Below are 623 nucleotides of genomic sequence, written 5' to 3'. Positions count from 1 at the left end.
CGAGGCTACCCACTGTTGCATGAGCAGTCCCACCAGTACCGTGTACATGGGGCTGGCAATCCCCGTGTAGCTGTGGTGGGGCTGCCAGGAGGTGTACACGTACTGGGGGGGAGGGGGGAGGGGGAGGGAGGGGGGAAGGGGGGGAATCCGGAGGGAGCTTCAGGGGGGTGGGGTGGGGAAGGGGAATGACGTACACGACACATCAGCACTTCCTGTATGACCTCCTTGTCGAGCCTATGACCTCATCCCCTCCCCTCACCAACTCCGCACACAACCCCGCGTCACCCCATCCCCCGACCCCGCCTTCACTCGCGGCTGCTTCCCCCTTCTAACACATACACACATACACACATACACTCACATATACATATACACGCGGAAATGCACATACATACATACATACAGGCAGTCAGTCGCGCACCTGCGCACTCTGCCGGGCGGGTGCCAGCAGCGGTACAGTTACACAGAAGGCAGCCAGAGCGACCACATGCCAACTGGGGGAGAAGATTTGTGTAGAAAGTGAGGAAAGGGGTTAAAGGGCAGGGGTGGAACGAGCAACGCAGTACGACAGAGGGGGCCAGGATCTGGAAGGACATGGACATACATATGTATTTATATGTATG

The 623-nt window shown here is 58.1% G+C and overlaps 1 protein-coding gene across 1 annotated transcript in view; it reads right to left on the bottom strand.

Annotated features, from left to right (window-relative positions):
* Nucleotides 1-623, bottom strand: part of VOLCADRAFT_97666 (uncharacterized protein) — a gene marked incomplete at both ends in the record, with an annotated part of 24,903 nt that overhangs the window by 5,468 nt on the left and 18,812 nt on the right. Inside the window, 2 exons of the mRNA XM_002956589.1 lie at nucleotides 14-102; nucleotides 422-494. Of these exons, the coding sequence (XP_002956635.1) occupies nucleotides 14-102; nucleotides 422-494 (162 nt within the window). The remainder of the gene's footprint in view (nucleotides 1-13; nucleotides 103-421; nucleotides 495-623) is intronic.

The sequence above is a fragment of the Volvox carteri genome (genome assembly GCF_000143455.1).
Source record: "Volvox carteri f. nagariensis unplaced genomic scaffold VOLCAscaffold_63, whole genome shotgun sequence".
NCBI classification, from domain to species: domain Eukaryota; kingdom Viridiplantae; phylum Chlorophyta; class Chlorophyceae; order Chlamydomonadales; family Volvocaceae; genus Volvox; species Volvox carteri.
The sequence above is the reverse complement of the archived record's forward strand: the minus strand, read 5'-3'. Positions and strand labels throughout refer to the sequence as shown.